At 39.6% G+C, this 20,273-nt stretch overlaps 1 protein-coding gene across 1 annotated transcript in view; it reads right to left on the minus strand.

Moving 5' to 3' along the window:
* GRTP1 (growth hormone regulated TBC protein 1) overlaps positions 1 to 20,273 on the minus strand; it is a 38,477-nt gene that overhangs the window by 12,093 nt on the left and 6,111 nt on the right. The window contains exons 3-5 of the mRNA XM_063338194.1: positions 17,729 to 17,887; positions 10,514 to 10,638; positions 7,206 to 7,302 (exon numbers count right to left, since the gene is read on the minus strand). Of these exons, the coding sequence (XP_063194264.1) occupies positions 7,206 to 7,302; positions 10,514 to 10,638; positions 17,729 to 17,887 (381 nt within the window). The remainder of the gene's footprint in view (positions 1 to 7,205; positions 7,303 to 10,513; positions 10,639 to 17,728; positions 17,888 to 20,273) is intronic.

Here is a 20,273-nt window from a genome sequence, read left to right on the forward strand (position 1 = left end):
ACAAGGAATGAAATAAGCTACTCACTTTGGCTTTGCCCCTCTGATGCTTTAATTCCGCAGTTAAAACATGGGGAGAGCTCTGTCAAAATGATAGTTTCAATACCACATGTGCACACTAGTGCTTTCACAACTACAGCCATTAGCTAAAACTAAAAACAAAAACAAAAAACCAAAAAAACCCCCCGATCCCTCCAACATGGCTGTTCCAATAAAATACAAAGCACAAACTAAGTAAGCTTTGTGCTGTATGCTAAGGCTTGGCCACTAATTGGCTTTTACGCATTCAAAAAAAAAAAAGGGGACCTCTTCCCCCAAACCCACGCTTTTGTGTTTCCACCACTCTGCCTACCTTCCTCCTTTGTACGCAGCCAGGGAACTAGACCTTTGATCAGTCTTAACTGAACTGAAATTCCATTTGAAAGGTTTATTTTGCTGGTGACTTTTGAAAGGGATGAAACTTTGATTTACTGGGGAGATAAACAAGCAAATACCACTGCCTGCACAGATAGCCAAAGGTTGCAGTCCCATCCACAGTATGGCCTACTGAAGATACCTCAAGTCCAACATAATAAAGTTACATTAATGTAAGCCTTGCTTGCCAGAAGGGAAGAGGCATACTTGACTTTTTTTGGATGGAATAAGTCATTCAGGTCCCGCTTCCAGTGTAAATACAGCCATATCAAGGAACATAATATTCTTCAGCATTTTTAAACACTATGGGTCTGAAACTTGGCATGTTTTCTCACAAAAGTAAGGCTGACAACACGTATGTTCTTGTCATATACAGGAAACTTCTGTTTTAGACAAAACTGTAAGATTTCTACCCAGCTACCTAAAGCACACCTGCTAAATATTGAGATTGTTCTCTTATTGATGAGGCTTGTGGTTTGGGGTGGGGGGTAGGGCATGCAATATATCCAGGAAATAAATTATTCCAAAAGTATAAATATATGTATAATTTTAAAGAAGAAAAACTCATTGTTTTTCAAGAGAAACTCATTGTCGTGTTACTCATTTCCTCCTTGCTCATGCCTCCCAAATCCCCTAGCAGTTCAGATTTGTAAGTAATAAGCATTTCAGGCTTATCATGGTTTCTAAATACAGGCACATGATGACTCCTATGTTCCACCTTCAGCTTAACAGGACACTGCATGCTTAATTCCTAGGTAAATACAACTAACCTCCAATGTTCCATGATGAATGCTTTCATCATGGCTGCTGGTTAACAGTAAAACATGTCAGAATCCCATATTTCAAAACTCCTAATTATTCGGCCTACCAGCCAAACATTCCTCTCTCCTAGTGGCAAATGCAATGTCGTGCTTCAGAAGTGTGCACTGCTATGGCTTCACACGCGATCACAAAGGAACTCTCTAAGGATGAGCAAGAACTCTGACAGCTCATGGCCCTGTAGCTGGGCGCTGCCAGAGGAGGAATATAAGCAAACAGCCCAGAACTGATTGATCTGCTGAAGCTTCCTGGGCTGATGGTGCTATAAAAAAGCTTGGTTATCAAAAACTACCCTGCAAATGTGAGGTCGCATATATTATTCATAACTTTGCAAGGAGCTTTCCACACCAAAGGCACATGCCTGCGGTGCTCAAGTCTCCTCTGTGAAATGACATGTTTTTCATCATGATAGTCTCCTTCACAGGCTACAGATTCCGCTCTACATTACTACTCTTCGGGTCTAGCAAGTCTCTTATCTGCACAGCTTCAAGTGGCATGCTTTATGTGAAACAAAGTTCCACTCCCCTTTGGAGAAGCAGGTCTTAAATGACCCAGCTGCCTAGGCAGTTCTGCATTCAGAGGTTCCCTGGCAATACCCAATCATGGTATTAAAATAAATTCAGACACAAGAACGAAATCAATACATGCTTAACTGCAACTAAAAACAAGTTGTCCAAATAGAAGTACTGTAAAGGTAGTACAGCATTCTGCATTTCTCAAGTGGCCCTTCCCTTCAAACCTGGAAGTCCGTATGATGGGACTTCAAAGAATGTTATAACGAGTCACTCAGAGGAGTATATACAAGTCTTTGATGCATAACTATGTTATTAATCAGTTCAAATATTCATGTCTCTTACTATGCCTAGTCTCTTATGCAATAGTACCTGCAAGTCTATGGCTGATACAACTGAGAACCACAAAAAGCTGAACACAGAAGTGTGTTAGATGATTATCTATTATCTCAACATGCAGACATTTGCCTTAACTGGCAGTTGCTAAGCTACCCACTGAAGTGGTATCTTGCATTGCACCTTGTGTCCGTGCAGATAATGCAAGTTAGTTCAGTGTTGTCTGCTACTTTTGTGACTACTTCATCATTCAAACCTCTGTTCTTATTTTTAATTATTGATAAACAACCAGGCAATACACATGAGTAAAAAAATTTTAAAAAACAAAAGGCTAAAAAGCAGTAGGCTGAAGGAAAGTTGATAGACTGATCCTTGAAGAATGCTTGTAGGCTACACCTAATGTAAGATTTTTATTAAAAATGTTGGAGAAAAAGAAAAAGCTGCTATTTCTTAACAATCCTAAATAGAGAAATACTGTCCCATGTCAATACATGAGGCACAACAGAGTAACATAGTGAAAAGATTGGTGTGAGAGAGACATGATGATATTTAAAATAACAAGGACAAGAATGTGCAAATATAGTTCAGCAAAAAGGTGTTATGAATTCCTATAAGATGCAGAAAAAACATCTGTTGACAATGAGAGAGGGGCAATAGCACATCCATTATTACTGAGATCACAAATCAAAACCAGAGTGCCACAAGAAAAAAAAGGCAAGGGAGATCTTACAGTTTTTCTCTCTCAAATAAAACACTTCCAGCTGTGAAAAAGAGAGAAATAATGCCACTGCACAAGGCCCTAGCAAATTTCCCACTGGAAAAAAAAAAAAAGGGTGCCATTGTGATCAAGTTGGAAAAAAAATAAAATCAATTTGAACTGGAATGAGCACACAAAATAATTACTAGGCTGAAACGGGAACAGAGAAGAGTTTCATACAGGAGAAGAGTTTGACTGAAGCAGCTTAGTAATACAAAAGAACTGTAAAACGAATTGACTGTATGCTACAAATACATGAAAGGTTCACAAGAGACAGGAGGACTTCTTTTACACCCAAAATTCAGCACTGGCACAAGAAGAAAAGTATATAAAATTGTCCATGAACAGGCTAGTGCGGAAATCACAAGACCTCTATTAACCATTGGAAGTCTTAACCATTCTACAACTGGTTTTCATTAAGAGTAAATAATTCCAGTATAATAGTCTGGTAGACTGAGTATGGCTTGATAAATAGTGCTGCTTTCAGACTGAGAACCACTAAGTGGAAGAAAAAATATTAATAATTGTTCTGCTATATATAAGCATAACTTTCATGCTAAAGTGAGTTTAACTTGCCAAGTTTTTCTTCTCTTAAACTCACCATTTATTCACAAATATGTAAAACGTCACAAACATGCTCCTTAAATTATGTATCAAAGTACCAGAGTTAAAATTTCCCACCTACCTGATGCTTTCTAAAGCAACCTCCCCAGTACTTCCTCAACAGAACAAATAAAATTCTTAACAAGAACCAGAGCTACGAACAGAACAGAAACACTAAAGCTACGCTGAACAGAAACTGCAGACACATCCACTCTGAGCTTGAATCGAATCCATACTGCTGCTTGTGGGCAATACTGTCTGCTCCAGCCATCTGTTTTGAATGAACCTGGGAATAAAAGATCTTGGTAACACCCAAAACTTCAGTTAAACAAATAATTCTCTTCCCCCTTGCTGTGTTTAAATGAGATAAACTCCTAATCCTTCCAAATCCCTAGTTGAGCAGCTGACAGACACAACAGACTAGGGGCTTGCCTTCAGCAAAAGCAAGATCTTTCTGGCCTCACCCAACTGCACCCAGCAGTGCTACATTCAGCCAGATGAATGGCATGCACACAACTCCACATACCAACAGACCAAATAGTAAATTTTTGCTGGCTCTCTCTCTCAGAGTTGTGCTAACTCCATTTGGATATAACAGAACAATTCAGCCAGAAAACTTCTATTGATGGGGTCCCATTCCCAAGGCATCCCCCTCCCGTCAGTGAGTGGAGCAGTCACACCTTCATCATGTCCTGTGGTATGCACCTCCCTCTGGACCTAAAAAGCAGTAGAAGTGGGGAGGCGAGACATAGCTTAGGGAGCTCTTCTCTGTCACTCCCCCAGAAAGCTGCCACTAATGCTCCCATCTGTCCCATTTTACATTTTTCAATCAATGACATTGATCTGTGGCCGGCTTGGTTCATCTGCTGACCAAAAAAATGCTGTCAGCATCACGGTACTGGAGCAGATATTTAATGTAATTAAATGCCTGTGGGCAGGGGGAAGGAAGCATTCACAGGGACTCTGCAGAGGGCAGAGAAGGGATTTCTAAATTGTCCTAAATCACCACCAATTTAACTGGCAGTGACAGGACACACTCGAAAATGAGGACATGACCTGGAGGCATATCTGTTGCAATGAAAGGGGCAAACATGTAGATTATAATGCAAACAGATGAAGAAAAGAACATCAGCAACAAAACTAAAGGAAAAAGTGTTGGCTAATCATACTGTTGGCATCCAACAAAAAGTGATTGCTACTTTTTCCTGTGAAAATCTGGAGAATATACAATGTTTCTCTGCTTCCCCAATGAATAATTATAGGGCTTTAAACTGAAATGTGCTGTACCTTGCACTGTTAATGGAAGGGCAGTACTTACTTACCCACGTTAGTTTCTTTATGGATACATCTGCATGTCTGATTCTCTCTCTCTCACATATACACACACGGTATTTCACTGAAATTATGACAATTATTTTTTGGGGAAAAAAGCATCAGCAACAAGTTTTCTGACAATAAAGCCTTGCATTACTTAATATAAATATTTTTACTACATAAAAGATTCATACTACCTAACTTGGGCTCTTGTTGAGGCATCCAAGCTGTAAGGGATGCCTCAAGCTCTCTTAAAACTGACTGTGGAGAGGAAAGGGGCACACTCAGATCAGCAATTCTGATCAGATAACCCCTTCCCCACTGATGAGGAAAGAAATGTTAAGCACGCATGTTTCTAGCTTCACCACCTCAAATGGATGCCTGTAGCGGATATGCTGAACCCAGGCCAAAGTCTGTAAGAAGACTCTTGGCACAAGGTAGCAAAAATATATCTTTAAATATAACTTAAGTAAATGTATATCTTCTTTGTACACAGTAATTGCCTTTCACATTATGAGTTTCTTCTCATCACCAATGCTAGTGGCGTAAGATAAATTCAACAACTAAGAGGGGAAAAAGAAGAGCAACTTCAGTCATTTAGGTATCAGCAAAGCGTAAAACGATATACAAGAAGAACTAAAGGTTGTATGACAAACTGAAGTGCCATACCAAAAACGATGAATAAAAAAAAAATCTGAATCTACTCCCTTTCCCCAAATAAAAACACCTAAAACTACCAAAGAGATTAACAGCAAAAGTTTCCATGGATCACTTTGCAATGAAACTTGCCTTTTACTGAGGGCCTTACCCCTTAACACAGTGATGTCACTGGAAAGACATCCACCCATGTCAGCCACCAGTAGGTCACATGGCAGACAGCAGCCCTCAAGTCTCCTACCTGTTTGCACAGCTTACAGCTCCCAAGGCTGAACAAAAGCAACAGACAGCTGATTTCTTTAGACTATTTTTATAGCTTGAAAGTAAACTTCAAGGCTGCAAAACCTCAAATATTTGCAGATTGATTCAACAAGTCATAGTGCTCCTTGCCTGTCTCGTCTCTTTCAATCTGCGAAGTCCAACCACTCTGCTCATATGCAGGGAAAATCTGAGTTCTTACACAATGTATTCAGCATAAAAGATAATTTCTTAGAGTCGTTCAAAAGCATTAAAAGACTTCCTCAGCCTTTTCCTTCTTTCTCAAAGTCTTTCTCCTCTGTTCAATAAGGAACCAAAAACTATATACTTTTATGTTCATTTGTTTAAGATTAAAGAAATAAACAAAAAAGTGAAACAGAAATGATAGTATCGACTTTGACGTCCTTGACCAGCACTTAATTGACACTGTAATATTGAATTCAGCTTCTAACCACTGGGGATAAAGATCTGTTCAAAAGCAAAACTGAGCCAATAGGGAATGTCAAAGCCTCCTTATAGAAAAATTAGTCTCCCATTTCAAGTATGGCTTTACATTATGGGTGTAGCTGTAGCCAGTTTTGTGCAATGATAATGGGAATTCACAATGAAGCCATTCTTCCTCTATAATTAAATCCCAAGAAAGAACATTCCTACATGTATTTCATAGCAGTGTAAGACATTGTTGTGCCTGCTTCTGGTTTTAAACTACTTCACACAGATGGTGAGATTCAGCTTATAGATAGGGCAAAACTCATTGCGTAAACACCTCCTGCAAACCCAGGGATCCAGGCAAGGGAACCTAGAGAGCTACTGAACTGACCAGATGTTGGTATTGTCTATAGCTCAGGGTGTGCTGAATTTTCCTCTAGACTCTTTTCACCAGCCTGGCTATACCACCATTGATTATAACAGAGCTTTGATAAGAACTTGCCATACCGACACAGGCAGGGATTTTTGGCTTTGTTGGAAAAATCACAATGCGTAAGGTGCTTAAGGTATCCCCACTCAGAAGTGGGGGACAGCAGAAACTACTGTGTGTAGCAGAAGCCATCACCACCTTGCCGAATACCTTTGAAGAAACCTCATGCTGCCTCTTGCCAATCGAATTCCTACTTTAAACTCAGTGCTCAAACTGTGCATATCTCCCATCTTTGCTCTGCTCAGCAATCACTGCTTTGTCTGTGTCTCATATCATATTCCTGCAATCAGAACTGCCAAATTCTTTGCCAAGTCCTGTTCCCCAACATCATACTGATATAGGAAGATATCTACCTAACAGGTGTAAGTAGGGAGTGGGAAGTAAGACTGCAAGTTATCATTCATATAAACCACTGCATCAAGACTAAAATCTGACTATAAAACAGAGAAGTTTTGCTTGTGTGTTGTGTCTTTGTCCTGTGTTTCCAGGACTCTAGGAAATCTTCAGTCCAGCAAGTCCATTTTAACATCTAAAACCTCTAAAAATGGAGAAGAAACCAAAGATAAAATAAAAGCCAAGCTCCAATATACGAATACAACTACGTATGTTTTTAGCATACCAGGCAATATTCTTCCAATAAGAGCATCTAGCAACCAAAAGGACTCTTCTTCATTCTTTGTAATAAGAATCAGGTATCCAGCTATGAAGTTCATGCCCTGAAATAGAAAGAAGGGTTTTAAGATGCATACACTTATCTTAAGAGTTTCTGGTTCATTTCTTTTGATTAAGGGCTAAGTTACTACAGTTCTACAAAGTGGACATACTAAGTAAAATCTAGTAATAAAGGCCACCGGTTGAGTAAGCTGTTAAACCTGTATTACAACAGCTAACAAGAATTATTAACAAAGATCAAGGAGAGGAAAATTAGAAGAAAAAGCTTAGTAGTCTATAATTTACCTTCAGTTTTTCCATATTTTTTTAAACCCCACAGCCCTGCCCCAATGTAACTGAAGACTGCTTTGACCAGAACCAAAACACAGCTGTCTTAGAAGTGCAGTACAAACGCAACTCAAGGAGAACGCCTCACCCAAACACTCTTTAGTAAAAAGTTGCAGCTCCATCAGCTTTTACAAGCTGTTGATGCTTAACTCATCGAATGGCTGCATATGAATCGTTTGCTTCCCTAATACCTCTAGTACTTCACATGCTAGTCAAGGACTGGCCACTATAGCTCCTGGCTTTCAACATGCAAACAGAAGGTAAACACTGGTGGGTGGGGGATTGGAAGAGCTACCAGAAAATGTGTGAAGAACAGTCAAGTCATGACTGTCCAGACTCCAGCTGTGCAAGTTTCATAACCATTACTGACACTCTCTGACTGGAGAAGTGACATATAGAACACACAGGTCAGAAACTGGCATTGCCTGTAAACACATTGTCTCTGTCTCAGGCACTTCTTTCCTGTATCCACCATAACACTGCTAAGTTATGGAAATAATACCGACTTACATGCATTAGTAGCCCACTTTCTCAAGCATTTTTTAAGTATGTCTTTTCCATTGTAAACAAGCTGACAACTGTAATAACATAGACAGCACATCAGTATGACTATATACAAAAGCTGCTTCTGAGGTGCAAGCCCCCCCGGAGTCTTCCTAAGCTAACAGAAAATTATCTTTAAATATTTACAGGCTATGAAGGCTGGTGTTGGTTACACTGCTTTCTTAGGTTTCATCCCTTTCTTTGGCCTTCTCCCTGTTATCCCTCATTCCTAGCTGGACTTCTCCAGCACATCTATTGCCACAGGCAGCACCACTGTCTGTGGGTATCCTGCAGTGCTGCCAGTTATGGCTGTCAGCCAGAGGACAGCCACCAAAAAGAATGCCTCTCACAGCCTCTGGAAGCTACAACTTTCTCTCTGAACTGAGAGCTCGTTTCTTGCATTCAGCAGATTTGACTCACCTGTCCCATCTCAGAAGGCCTTGCACCACTCTCAGAACATGGAAATATTAGGACATTGCATCTTCTCCAATGTTTCCTTTTCAAGCTTTGAGTCACTACAGCAGTTGTTAGACAAATGGCCTGGATAGACCTTGCATGGCCTTACATGGTGCATGGCCTTCTAGTTAGGAAGGCAACTATTTGTTTCCATGCTGACGGTTAGCTTAGTAATTGCATCTGTGGTGACAAGAGACTGTTTGGCATTTCACATGGCATGCACAAAAAGCTACTCTGCAGCAGATGCTCACAGGACACTGAATTTCCCTGGTCATAGCAGGGCAGGCAACGCTGTACCACTGTCACAGCATGACAATGCAAAGCCTAATACACTCCCAGACAGGAGACTTAAATGACAGTAATTACCACAAAATCACCAGTGTTATGGAAACACCCCCTGAAGACCCTTCAGTCACTAAAAGCTCTGCAAAGCACTTTAAAAATTCTGGGTTTCACTCTGTGTTTTCTAGTGTTTACAAGGTCTCTCCTATCATGCAGTAGGTATCACTATATCTATCCTGATGAAATCTGCTATTTCCCTAGCAAAAAAGGTGATTTCCTGAAACGTTGCTTGGTGTATGACATGCCTTGGAAAGGAGATGCTGGCCTTTGGTTTATGTTCTAATTATTTAGACAGAATAGATAACATTCATTCTATGCAGAGACCAAAGGTGAAAAGGAATCATATAAGGCTTTTTAAGTCTTCTTTCATCTCCAGTATTCATAATGCCAAATTACAATAAAAAGAGCAGCCCGTTGATTAAGGAGTTAATGTACCAAAACATTTTAGTAACAATGAGACATATATTTTGGGAAGAAGCTGGCATGGTTTAGAAGTTGTACATGTTTGTGGGTATAACTATCTCTATCTAGGAGCCTGACGCTTGCAAAAGAGAATATTCACAATTCTACCCCTTCTATTACTCCCAAACTATTAAACATTCTATTTTAATAAATATATAATACTAAAAATAATAAAAATAATTGATCTTTCACTCTCATTTTGCAAGTATTTTCTGTACTATAAAACTGGTTGGGATGAACAAAAAGAATTTGTTTCAGTGACATCAGTCTAGGTTTAAGTCCATTTAAGTCTTCTCTTCTCCAGGTTTCAATAAATATAATTCATACTCTTTCAACTTTGACACAGTTGTATTTACTGTACTAACTTCCTCAACTAACATGAAGTACAGATAAGCACACGTACCCTTGGTGAGGAAAGTGAGGAGAGGACTTAATAAGTGAACTGAAAACACATTTTGCTCGTGGCAGTTCCTGCTTGTTTATGATCCTTAACGATGGCCTCTTTGTTCTTGACTGTCATGAATCAACTTTTATCTTCTTTGTGTCCCACAGGAACATTTACAATACTTGGCAGCGACAACGGGAGCTTTTTTGAGCTGCCATTTAACCAGTATCAGGTTGAATTTCAAACAATTTTTCTTCCTACTTGCCTGTCTATACTGGGAGATGGCACCAAATAAATGCTACCACCCTCCCAACTACATTATGTCTGATGAACACTGGTCTTCCTGTATTTTGAAAAAAATGTGACCGCGAAAACAAAGGAAATTGAGATCTCATATGCCTCGTACATACTGAGGACTGCCTTGGGAAAGATGGCAGGAGGGAGGAAGAGGGAAAGGCAAGCTCGCTTTCTCTTCCTCTCCAAAGCAACTGATCTTGATATTACCGTGTGTGATGAAACGCTTATTTTGCGGCTAACGAATGGAACCAAACGTGATCGAGTAAGCGGAGAAACTCACAAGGACATTTGAACTTGCCTGTAGCGATTCATTTTTTCCATCCCCAGGGACATTTTAAAAACAGAAAGTTTGTGAATCTGCTTCTAAACATGCCCATTCAAGTGGACAAGAACAATTGCCATTAGTGAAATTCAGCGTTGTTTAAAAGCTAGTCATTACATACCTGACAATATCCTACTGCTTTATTATGATGCCCATACGCTACCAATACGTTGTAGAGGGTATGCTGCAAACAGGGATCAGCAGTTTTGCGGAATTTTACATTATCTGGAAATGTTCTGTTCATGTCTAGACAAAATGGGAAAAAAAGACCAAAATTAAGAGCCGTTCCCTCCTTCACTTTCCAAACAATTCTCTGAAGTACAACTGAAACTTCATATGGCTCACTAAAACTAGTTTTGGTGAATGAATCTTAAGAAACAGCTTCACCTCCATTTTGGCTAAAAGGCCATCTGCATTCAAGGATAATCTATTCCTAGAAAGATTAATCCTATTAGTGTACAGAAATCAATTTCAAGCAGGACCAAAGAAATTCTCCTGCAGATTGGACTCTCTCAACATCTGACTGCAAAGGCTTAAATGAAAGCAAACCAGACATTTAGATTGACAGAAACAACACATAGCAAATTTATCTTACAGTGTCATGAAATGAGCCGCACCTCTAGGAAAACGTATTCTCATAATAAATCAGATCAACTTTCAACTGACTTACTCAGTGAACTTCTACCAAACAGTCCCAAACAGCTTAAAAATAAAAAAAAAAGTCCTGTTCTCGCAACTGTTGGCTTCCACTTAAAATCATAGTATTTTTAAAGTTCTAAGTTTCTCCATGATGTGACCATGAGAAAAGTTGTTTCCTTATTGGTGCAAGATCATCAAGCAGAGTTTATTTTTGATATCTAAGCAGCAGAGCACGTCCCACATGCTTCAAGCTCAATCCCAAACCAAGTAAGGACTATGCAATTACTGACATTTCAAAACATTCATTTCTTCCAGAACAAACATGAATAGTGGGACTCATCTCTCCTTACAAAGGTCTAAAAAGCACACATGCAAGTTTGAGCTAGTCACTCAAAACTCTCCTCCAGTTGTTGGAAAGAAACAGGCAGAGTTAATTTTTGGCCTGCTTCACTCTATAAAGAGGTAACCCAAGGTCACTAGTCCAGACTTGTGCATCTGATTTTTAGAAGTTTAAGATGGGGAAAAAAAACCCTAATCAAAATAATTTTGAAGATTTTTCAAAACCGAAGACTTATTAAAAAAATATGCTTTGGTTATATTTAAAAAAAAATTGGGTTAAATTAAAAAAAATAAAATAAAATTCAGTAACAGCACTACCGTACAGATATTTATGTCCTAGGAGTTATCACTTCTTACCAGTTTTTCCCTACACAAAGGAAGGAGTCTGTTACAGCTTTGCACAAAGTTGAGCTGTAAGCAACCCAAGGAAGAAAGCCCCTCAAAATCATTTATCACCATGGAAGTCAGAAGCATTAAAAAGTTATCATACTAATCACTATTTCTTCCTTTTAAAAGTGAACAAATCATTTACAGAAATGGGAGAGCAGGAAAATATTTCACTTCACCTCTCATGTGACTGAGAAGAAAAACACAAGGAAAAGACAATTTTTAAAAGGACTTGAGCAACAGCCAGACAGTTATAGGATAAATAAATTTGTTTTGTTTCTTCTTGGTAGGAAGAGCAGCATAGTATTCGCATAATCAGAATTTGTTGTTTATTTAAAGAATATGCTGGATGTTAGAGAAAAGATTCATGCTGACATTTCAGTTATGGCTCTTCCCATCATCTATTCAGAATAAAGGTCTGGGGGGGAGCAGAAAAAGTCCGTCACATACAGAGCTGAGACTACTCAAACTGAACTCATCTTTAATTTCACAACATGAGGAAGGCCTGCAGTAGGGAGAATCAGCTCCAGTTTGCTTTCTGAGTGCAGAGCATGTTTTTCCCACAAGGGCTGGAGGAAGTCTTCCCTAATTTTATGCAGGATTTCAAACTTCTCTTTATAGTTAGTAATGGTGTTTTTTGTTGGAGAGGTGGGTGGAGCATGGAACCAAAAACAAGATACAAGAGCTAGAAGTCTCTACCCTTAATAAAAGATATGGGTCATGGTCTTACAGGATTCCTTATGCCAAATTATTATCTTGAGCACCCCAAGAACAGACTGTCCTGCTTCCTCTCGCTCCTCCCCTTTCTGCCCCATTTGCATGCTCTCCCTCTTCCTCCAGCTCTGAGGCTCCTCTGACTGCAAGGCGAAGGAAGTGAACCCGCTCCCCAAGCGCACACAAACTGATATGTTTTACCGTACTACAAGACAACTGCCAGAGATGGCTTGAGGCAAACGGCAGGAGCAGGTGAGAGCTGTTCATTTGACTTGAGCACTTACCCCCACTAACTACAACTGTTCCAGAGATGTCCGAACACCTCCTTCTCCCCCTCCACACAGCCCTCCTTCTGACCTGCTATCCATTAACCCACTTCATTCGTGATAGACGTTAGCATCTAAAGGAACTCAGCCTCAAACTAATCCAGTCTGAGGAAAAAACATCACAATTGTTTTCAAGCAGGGAAATGAACATTAGAACTTTATACTAGATAAACCGCAAAACAATGACCATCTTGTGGTTGTGTGCAGATCTGCTGGCTGTAACCGAACTAGGTATAGCAGCACAGGACCAGGAAGAAAGCCACAAAGGAAAGACTAGCTACTTCTTGTCAGTAAATTCAAATTAAATCCCAATAGTATTTTTTTTAAATGATCTTTCGGTGCTGTGAGGTGGTGGCGTTACGCTGCCATGCGGCTGCCATGAAATAAAAACAACAGCTTTCCTTTTCTGTTGATTTATCTCTAAGCAGCAACCATGAGAAGACCATTGGCTTGTTTCTGCAGGATTTCTATCTCTTATTCAGTAATACAAACATAGGCAGAAAGCCACATTAGCCTCGGTTTATAAAACAGACATCTATTTCGGTACCTGGAATCAAATTGTTGATGCTATTTCTGGAGCAAAGAGATTTAAACGTGTAGTCCAGAAAACTAATGCTTTTGTACCAGTCTTCCGCTTTTCCTATTTAGAGTACTTCAAAAGCCATGCACCTACAAGTCAACCTTGCTATCCCATCCTTTCTGTTCTTACCTTCAGACCCAGGCGCTTCCCACCCTCAGACACAGCACCCAGTAAATTACACAAGTATTTTTATAACTAACATCTTCTACTCCACTTTCAATCACTTCTTTGCTACTGCATCTGTAACTTGCATCCGCTCTGAATGGCTTCCAGGCAGGTAATTTTTAAATTATCTTTTTTTACTTAGTAAAGAGCAGAACAAAAATTCACCTCAACTGCCAACTACAAGCATTCAAAAACTCCACTGCAAACCTCCAGAATAATGAGGTTAGGTCATCAGTTACAACTTGTAAAAATAATATACTTAAAGGGTATTTTAAATTTGATGTAACTGGATATTTAGGCCTCATCTTCAACTGTTTCCCTGCCAGCACCTGGAACTAGAAACTGTTTTGGAGGTTTGGGGGGTTTTTTTGTTTGGTTGGTTTTTCGTGGTTTTTTTTTGTTTGGTTTCTTTTTTTTTTTTTTAAGTTAAGGTCAAGTTTTCTATCAACTAAAACTAGAGAAACTGAGCCTGACACCCACCACCAGCAGCACCAAGTAACAGTGCAATAGCTTGCAGCAATCAAGAAAACAAACAGGGTTAGGATTTCCTATAAAAGAAAAATAATGCCACCATATAAATCTGAGAAGCACCTGCGTAAATTCCAGCCCCCTTCATCTCCAAAAGGTGATATTAGAATTGGAGAAATTACAGAAGAGAACGGAAACAAAGAAGATCACAGGTATGAAATAGCTACCGTACATAGTATAAACCATGGTGGATTAGAGTTCCTTAGTTTGGAGGGAGATGCTTATGAGCAAGACAGCACAAATCTGCAAAATCACAAGCAAAGTGAAGGACATAAAAAAGGAGCAACCAGAGTTTTTTTGTGAATGTTTTCCCCATCCAGTGTTACTAATTACAAACGTGCAGTGTATGACTCGGGAACTCCCCAAACCACAGATAACTGGAGACTAGGAAAGACATTCTGAGGAAGTATCACTACACACTTTACTCCTCCAGTTCTTCCTTTAGCTGTTCTGGTAGCCAGAAGACCAGATGAGGAAGCCATTTGGATAAGAACTGATACAGCTTCTCTTACAGAGACCCAGAAGAGCTGACACTGCTGTTCCCATTGCTCTTGCACAGTTAAATGCCCTAAACTCATGAAAATTCCCAACCTTCGCTAACAGTTTAACCCCATTCGGAGAAGCTTATTAGTACTTTGATAGTAGAATATTCACTGTCTCCAGAGAAGTGGCAATGGCTATTGTTTGAACTACTTTTCTGAACCCACCATAAGCTAAACTAAGTTCCAATACTACTACTATCTGGTCCTTATGCCAGCAGTCACGAGGTGCAACGCAGGCTCAGGGGACTGACTGATAAATATCAAACCCTGAGTTTCACAGCACCCACAACTCTTCCTCGTGAAACACAAAAAGTGGAAACGTGGATATCAGCTGCATGCGCACATGAGAGGACTTCCAGGCACAGACATACGCTGAAATTCAATGGCCTGGCCTAAGAGGGGCTTACTGCAAGGAAGCTAGGTCAACTTACACCCCAGCCTTTTTGTAACCAGCACGTAGCCTTTGCATTAGGAGGACAGCCACATTTTATCCTGCCTGTCCTACTAAACTTTACTATAATAGGGCATGAACAACAAAGCTCAGTAGGAACGCATGCCCTTCTAAATGTCTATGTAAACTAACCCATGAAAATTTCCACCAAAATTTAGAGACCTGCATTATTTACAGCTCACTCTTTCATGTTTAGAGCAAGAAAACTGCTCTCTTACGTTTCTCTTAAAAAAAGAAAAAAAAGGATATGTTCAAACAGCAAGTGTCATATAAAACAAAACCAGCAATAAAGCCCACGGGTTGAGAGTCAGCAAATTAAAGGGCAAAAATGGTGAAAGGGCTGTTTAGATTTATTTATCTGAAAGACATTTATTGCTATTACTAATCACATTTTTCTTTAAAGATTAGACTATTTCTTTATACAGTCTACCTGCACTTTTTAACCTGATTATATCCCATTAAAGACATGCCCATATTGAGAGTAAGTTCCAAACGTACATGAAAATCGTTTTGAGCTTCTGGGCATGTAAAAGAAACAGGACTCATTGGCTCTTACGCATGTTTTAAATTGAATTTGAAATAAACTCTTTGGTTGGCTTTGTCCTCTTGCCCATCCCCCTGAAAAAAAGAAAGCGTGGTTGCTGTTCTCTGGTTTTTAAACCACAGCATCATCCTGGGCTATAACTTTACAGCTAGACCACAGGACTAAATACAGCACAATTGCCTGAAAATTTTGGAAACTGCAGACATGAGACGTGAATGGCAGCAAGAGTCTATATCTTACTTTAGTTTACTGTTACAAAACAACTACAGTGATGGGAAAACGACACAGGCAGAAACAAAAAATGTCAGACAACAATTCACACTGAAACTGTCCTCAGCTAAAGCCCATTGTAAAATTTGCACAGTCAACAGGAGCACAAGTTTATAAAACACAAGGTTTCCGTTCACCTTAAGTTTTTTGCACCTTCCACTCCACATAGATTTCCCTTCAGAAAGGAAGAAACAATCACCCCGGGCCTGAGGTCTTCCCCCCCCCAGTAAAAACCTACAACCCATTTTTCTCTATCCCTTCCCTGACTTGCTCCTTGTTAGTTTTCTCTTCTGCAGTTTCCAATCAATGCAGTAGCTCTTTCAAACTTCATTTCCTCCATAATTCACAAGTAGATCTTTATATTATTCCATTATTTTTCCTCCCCCACAGAAATATTTTTATTTCGTGGTATAGCCTGTGTGAAAAGCCACCTACTATCATGATATGATGCTTCATGTTGTTGTCTAGTACTAGAAAATAAACCGTTTGCAACTCCCTCTTGTGATCCTTCTCCAGGCCCTTACCAAGGCTGGCTTTGAAAAGTCACCTTAGTAGCTCCCTCTGTGTTCATAGTCAGAGCTCTACTGTTTCTAGTTCTGAGCAGGATATGAGCCTGAAGATTTCTGGCTAGTCTTCATATTCGTAGGAACATGGAAAGTTTATGCTCCGAAATGCCTTACTAAGGTGTGTAATCCCAAAAGCCCATAACGCTGCTGCTGCAGGAAGAGGCAGAGAGAAACTCAGCATAAACCAAGAAGTGTTCAGATGGTTATCCAACTCAAATAAAAATCCATAAAGCCCCAACTTTAACTACCTGATTATTTTTAAGAGGAAAAAGATGATAACTGCACCTGCCATTCTAATAAAACAACCTCACCGTTGTGCTTGTCCAGAGCACAGCCCAACTCTTAACTCATTAATTGGGAATTCACCCTGTATTGACTTCTTTACAAAAGCTCTGCTGCAGCAGGATGGAAAGTTTCAGGACAAATATCAGTTACATCAAACTTCTACTTGCTTGTCCTCCCCTACTGCCTCTTAAAAACACAGTGGGCCAGTCTAAGGTCTAGTTGCCCTAATACCCTGTCACAAATATCGGCCACTGACCGACGTTCACAGACAGCCTATATAAAATGGATTAGTAGAGGAGAGGTATTTCCCTGCCTACGCTTCCATTCTTTCAGGGATTCATATTTAGTGTTTAGGATTTCATGTATCAAATGGATTTCCCCACTCCTCAGTTTGTCAAATTCCTTTTTAAACCAATTCATACTTCTGGCCTCAGCAGCACCATCCAGTAACAAGTGCCATCAGTGATGCGCTCTTCTGAACCTGCAGCATGGCAAATTTCATTCAGTGTCCTTAGTTCTCATGTTACAAGAAACAAATAGCAATTGCTCCCCATTCACCCTCTCTACACCATTTATAATTCATATAGCTCTATCAGCAGCTTTTTCCTCAGCAGTCTTTTTCCTCAAGCTGAAATCCTAGCATACTTTGTCTGCCTCATACAGGCACAGTACCACATCTTCAACCATCCCTGTTGCTCTTCCAGCCTCCCATTGGGACACAAGTAAGGAGAAACAGACACAAAGGCAGGTATCATGGTACGAAGTTGTAACTGGTTTGTTCTCTGTTCCTTCCCAAATAATTTCTAATCTTCCTTAATGCTTTTGACCACACGATGAACCTGGAAAGATCTGTGCTGTTAAACAGCTTATGGCTAATCTAATTGACATGTTAATTCAGCACCTAAACCACTACTATAGAAACGTAAGTTTTCCATGACATAACTTGATCTCTAACATTTAAGGACATAGAACAGATAATCAGTGTTATCAAGACAATAACCTGTTTTGATTGCTTCAACCAGTTTGTCATTCTTCTCTCCTTCAAGCAGTCTGTGGTAATATCCAGGGTTTTGTTCCATGTTGGTTTGGGCCCCACTCACAATCATCCAGATCAATGCACGGTGTTCATTTGGGATGCCTTTCCTGATATATCTCTTCACTGCAAAACAAGAAGTTTGGTGTTGTTTTGTTTCTTTAAATAATAATAATACAGCTATATTTTTCTTTTGGAAATGAGCAACAGAAAGTTGAGAAGTCATAGTCTCTTGACTAGAGATTATTATGCTTTCCCTCCTGTGGTACCATTTAGCCTAAGCATTTCCTTCTCAGCCACACAGTATATTTTCAATTCACTTGTAAGTTCTTGCCACTCAGAGTCCCCACGCAGATCTCCAGACCCAGGCTTTCCTCTCTTTTCTATTCCCCCATTAGGATTTTGAATCCTTTCCTCTTCTTCCCACCTTTCCGGATAGAGATATGAACAGCAAAGTTTCCCCTTGATCTTTGTCCTTTTTCATTCAGAAAAGCACTGACTTTTTCTTTCCCTACATTACTAATAGCCTCTGACATGACAGCCCTTCTTCTTTGCTTAGTTATGCTCTAGCATAAATGGCTGTTACCATAACCCTAGCATTTCAGTTTAGCACCTAACCACTGAAATCATAGCAGAAACTGAGAAATATCAAATACGTGGATACTGTCTAAATAAGCCTCTGGAAGAACTGGAGACGTGAGTGAGCAGCTGATGATTTTTCCTAGACTGTTTGAAAAGACTGGGGAAGTCTTTTCAAATCTAAAATAGCTTTAATCTCTTGCATCATATTTATCATCAGGGCGTGCACTGGGTTGGATTTTTTTTTAAACAGATGATTCAGTGTAAATAACTAGGATCCAAGATTGCAGGAAGAAGCATCAGGCTAATGACAGACAAAGCAGCTTCCTCCTGGGAATGGTATGAAAGACATTAATAAGGAGCCAATGCTGCTCATTGGTACAGAATCCTAAATCAGCATTACCCCTTATGACCCAAAAAGACAGCTGAATGTTTGAGATCCTACTGCTTTTTCCAGGGAGAAGAAACTACGAAAGAAATCAGATATTTCTTACTAAATGAATGAGACTATCAATTAGAGCATCAACTTCTTGTCCCTAAATTCTACAGGACTCAAAGAAGAGTGGGGATTTTTATTCCACCCACAGACACACATAAAATATCACTACCTAATCTGGTTTTATCCAATCACAAAGATCTGTAACTCAAGATAAATGCTGCCTGAATTAAAAGCCTTAAAAAACAGCAGAGAGAAACAAGGTTCTACAACAACTGAGTCAGCTTCCTTCTAAATACATTCTACCTAATTGCAGCTGTCTGTCCTTTAGGAGCTAAAGTTCCTTTCCCAATGTCATCAGAGAGATCTGTGCATCTCTAGTGGGCATTTCACTCACCTAAAATCTCATACTTTCTCTGAAAGAAACAGTCTTACCCTTCACATTTGCAATAAAAACCCCGATACAGTTTTTGTTTAGCTTTTCAATGAGGATTTATACTACGCGTTACAGTCTCTACTGTTCCAGCTGTAAACTAACTTTAACTGCAACCTTCTTTTAGACAGGCTGGAAATAATTTACTTGTTTTCATGGTTGTTTAATAATCCCCAATTTATCTTCTTTACAAGATTTTGAACGCTAATGCTCAAGAAATCCTATAGATGGACATAGCAAGTGCAGGAAATGAGTATGAGAAATCAGTCCCATTTAGGTCATTGAGAAGAGACATTTGGATGACCCTGCGAATGTCTCTAGAAGCATATTTACTGGCTAAATTACTGGATTATCTTATTCTAACATATAACTCCAATGGCATTTTTTTCTGGAACAGCTGTCAATTCTGAAGGCATAGCCAACATCCACATTCAACAATACACATTAAATTCAAGAGAAGCAGAGACAAGCCTTTGACATTGGCACAAGGGGAAAGCGGCCCTGCAGCACAGTATGCACTCATTATTCCTCAGTGTCATCATTTTCACGGTAATAGTCAGCCAGAGGCTTGTATTGCCCCAAGTCTACCAACCCCAGCTCCCCTCACTCCCGGAGGGATGGAAAAGCCCTTCACATGGTGCTTTTCTTCCTCACATCATTATCACACTTGCCAGGATTTGCAAACTGGCACACAGAAGAAGCAAAACTGATTTGAAAACAAGGACAGTTGCAATTAAATGTTTTATATATACATATATATGCCATATTATACACATAAAATTACATTGGTTTATACAAAGAAGTATTTATTTTGTTTTCTATAGGCCCTCTTCCATATTATCCTCAGGAACTTCTAAAAAGCCCACAAAAACAGTCCACGCTGCAGAATATCCTCTCACTGTAACATTTAAGAAGCTTTCACAGATGAAGCCAGGTTGTACACGTGTCTCCAATCGCACATCTGACTCTAACTTTGAGATCAAACCAAGGGCTTGATCTCAAAAGTAGCACTGCTGAATACCATCCAGCCCTGAGTATCTGCACTCAGAGTCACTCCCAGGACA

Source organism: Chroicocephalus ridibundus, chromosome 1, assembly GCF_963924245.1.
Source record: "Chroicocephalus ridibundus chromosome 1, bChrRid1.1, whole genome shotgun sequence".
In the NCBI taxonomy this organism is placed as follows: domain Eukaryota; kingdom Metazoa; phylum Chordata; class Aves; order Charadriiformes; family Laridae; genus Chroicocephalus; species Chroicocephalus ridibundus.